Consider the following 3465-nt stretch of genomic DNA (forward strand, 5'->3'; position numbering starts at 1 on the left):
AAAGATGTTCGATCATCCTAAATGATCAAACATGTTAAAAAAATTATGATTATCACAACTAGAAGCAAAAGTAGACACCAATAACACAATACATGCGGAAACCCTAGGGAAAAAGTATTACGTACCTTGATGCCTAAAGTACTTTTTGTCTTAGAATGCACTCCATGTAAAACTTTGTTCTTTTATCCAAAATCTACAAATTAACAATCATGATCATTTTCTATGGACTTTTCTAGACAAAGCCTTGACCATATTCATAATCATGTCAACTTTAACTCAAATGTTCAATATACATAAATCAGACGTGTTGATGACAGATAAATAAATAATGCACAAGAACTTGCTCTTGATCAAGCGACCACATCATACATCACACACGTGATACAAAACCAAATTTGACATTGTTAATGTTAAACGTTGCTTATAATTCCTATATGTTAATATTACAACATCTCAGACCCTATTTTTCTTTTAGGTCAAATACAAATCACTCAAGAACACAAACACAAACACAAACACAAACTTTTCCACATCATTGATGTGATGATGTCACTAGCACAACGATTCAAAGCCACCCTCCAGGACGTACACTATGCATCTCTAAGAGAGAGTGGCACAAACGTAATTATTAAAAAAAATACAAAACAAAACAACAATTATCTTATGAAATTATAGTATTAATTTCCGATAGGTTTCACCCCTCGTTTCCAATTCAACCACTGAGCACGTCTCGCAGCACGAGCCCTATTCCACCTCTGCACATTTCTCATCCTCGCGAATATCTTCCTAACCTGGTAAAGCCTTCGTCCCTGTTGCCCAATGATATTAGCAGTGGAGGATCCCTGACTCAAAACGATGTCGTACCCATCACCAAACGACTCCATCCCCTCCGCTAAAAGCTGCCAGAACAACCCACCGGCAGCAGCACCACCGTGTTTTGCCGAAAGATATATGTTGTTGTAGACCAAATTAAACAGTTGGTCTCTTTGATACGTGCTAAAGTTTGGATCTTTAACTGATTTCCCAAATTCCGTCAAGAGTAAGGGTTTCTTGAGTACGTATTGGGCGTCCCGAATGTGGGTTCTAAGCCAATTGCTGAGGAAATTGAGTTGGTTTTGATCGTCGGAGCTCGTTAGCCTGGTTGAACGATACGTTTGATAAGATTTACAGTATAAATCGGAATCAAAAAGGTGGAATGGAATTGGGAATTACCATTGGTCGGGATATGAGTGAAGGGTGGCGAAATCGATTCCGGGGATTTGGTTGTTGGAAATGAAATCAGTTCCGATGTCGAAACCGGGATTCTGATTACTGGTTTTGCCGTAGAAGCCTTCGAGACCTGCTTCTAGCAAGTGATTTCGATCTATCGATTTCACATGTGCAGCCATTTCTGTAATCCATGCCTGATTATGACAAAGACTATTACATAGTGTAATTTTAATCGAACAAATATTTGTAATTTTTTCTTTTTTTTTTTTTGAAAATTGAAATGAATTTTGAGACATGTGAATTGTCGGTGTGTATCTATTGGTCCTTGATGCCGCCCAATGAAGTGTGTCAGTGGGTGTAAAAATTTCCTTTTCTTTATTTTGGTTTGCTTTTTCAAGAAACGCAAAAGAACAACCAAATTTATTACAATTCATATAAAAACATTTCCTTTTTTCTTGATCATAAACTCTTGAAAATCCAAAGAGTGATGGAGAAGATGTTCTTCCTACTTACCCAAATCACACATTTTGAGTTTCTAATTTAAAGAAGTCAACTTTCATTTTCTTGAAATTGACTAATTATATTTTTTGTTTGGATGTTAACAAGTTAACTACTGTTTTCAGTCCTTGTTATATGATTTGACATTAAAGATAAAACCCATGTTATGCTTTATCAAAATTTTGATCCTAAATTGACTTATTTAGTCACAAAAGTCAAAAAATTACGAACAAAATTAAAGAACCTGAATTGTTCTTCCAGATGTATCGGAAGTGCATCTGGGCTCATTCATGAGCTCCCAAGCCATGATTGTTGGATCATTCTTGTACATAACTCCAGTGATTGTGTTATATCTATTAAGCACAGTCTGAATATATAATTACAAAAACTAATTTAGAAAAAATTAACAAAAAAAATTTCGTCAAAACACTAATTAGTGTGTATATACCTTGACATGGTTCTTGTAAAACCCCTTAGTAACAGGGTTTCTGAAGAAATCATCATCAGACGTTAGATACTGGCCTTGATTTCTTGCCCAATTCACATACTGCTTTTTGCCACCAAGGCTTTCATAATTGTTCACCAAACTCAAAATTAACTTAATCCCAAATCTTCTTGCTTCAGCCACCACAAAATCCAACCCCTTTTCAACAAATCAAAAACCATAAAATTAATGTCACCCACTATTAAAACACCGATTCTTGAAAAGTAGAAGAAAATTCAAGAAAGTGTACCTTGAACATTTGCTCATTGTAAGAACCAGGAGAGTATTGTAAAGGAGTGACACCAGCATCACTGAAAGCCCAAGTTCTTGCGACAGAGAGGCCATGGGAAGATGCCTGTTGAAAAGCAGTTGAAACTTTGGATCTTTGAGAAGGATCGGAAGCTAAAATCATCAACCAGTAAGCATTAAAGCCATTGGCATAATAAGGGCTGCCATTTAACATGAAATGCACTCCTCTTGTTGTTATGAAGCCACCGTTTTTTGATTCAGCTGCTTCGGTTTCAAGAAAAGTGTTGTGGTTTAGGATCAATAGAGCAACAAGAAATATTGACGATGCTAAAGTTTTCTTCATTATTTCGTATCTCTAGAGTCGCTTGAAAGATTTGGTGAGTTTATGGAGAAAAGGAGAGGTTTATTAAGGGGTGATGAAGCCAATGGAGGTAGGATGTGTGTGCCCTTGGGGATTGGGAAGGAGATGGTGATAATGTGCTTTTGTTCCTGACTAGTTATGGCTATGGAGTGGGGAACGGTAACTGTCGTATTCACAAAAGATTAAAGGAATAAATGATACCACACTACCTCTTACTACTCTTTCACAAGTTGTACAAGAACCACCGCAATTTTTTTTTTCTTTTTGGATATTCACAAATTTGATTATTTGTTAGTTAAGGATTACATAAAATAACCAAATATTTTTGCATTTTACAAGACTGATCATTGAATCCGAATTCGAAATGGAGCAACTAGGACCTGATGGGTACGTATCCACGCATTTAGTCCCCGCGGGGTAAATAATAGAACAATGACCTGAATCATCAATTCATCATCTACTGTTATCCGGGGAAGAGATAAGAGAAAAGCACAAAGCACTCATCACATATGTATTACCACTATCTCTCAAAAACAATAATGCAGTGGAATAAGTCATATGTAATAATAGTATGTCATATATATAACATTGGTATGTCTAATAGTGGTATGTCATATAATTGTATTGTATAATGCACTTATAGTGCCTAAGCCTAGCAACGTGT

The 3465-nt window shown here is 36.0% G+C and overlaps 1 protein-coding gene across 1 annotated transcript; it reads right to left on the reverse strand.

Moving 5' to 3' along the window:
• Positions 1-379: 379 nt before the first annotated feature.
• On the reverse strand, positions 380-2973 carry MAN7 (Glycosyl hydrolase superfamily protein). The gene is made up of 5 exons (XM_079079271.1): positions 2442-2973; positions 2156-2350; positions 1952-2074; positions 1213-1403; positions 380-1137 (listed from the first exon to the last, which is right to left on the reverse strand). The coding sequence occupies exons 1-5, from the start codon at positions 2781-2783 to the stop codon at positions 678-680; spliced, it is 1311 nt and encodes a 436-aa protein (XP_078935397.1). The 5' UTR covers positions 2784-2973; the 3' UTR covers positions 380-677.
• Positions 2974-3465: the final 492 nt, after the last annotated feature.

The sequence above is a fragment of the Lactuca virosa genome, chromosome 2 (genome assembly GCF_052849685.1).
Source record: "Lactuca virosa cultivar CGN04683 chromosome 2, Lactuca_virosa_CGN04683_v6, whole genome shotgun sequence".
Lineage (NCBI taxonomy): Eukaryota > Viridiplantae > Streptophyta > Magnoliopsida > Asterales > Asteraceae > Lactuca > Lactuca virosa.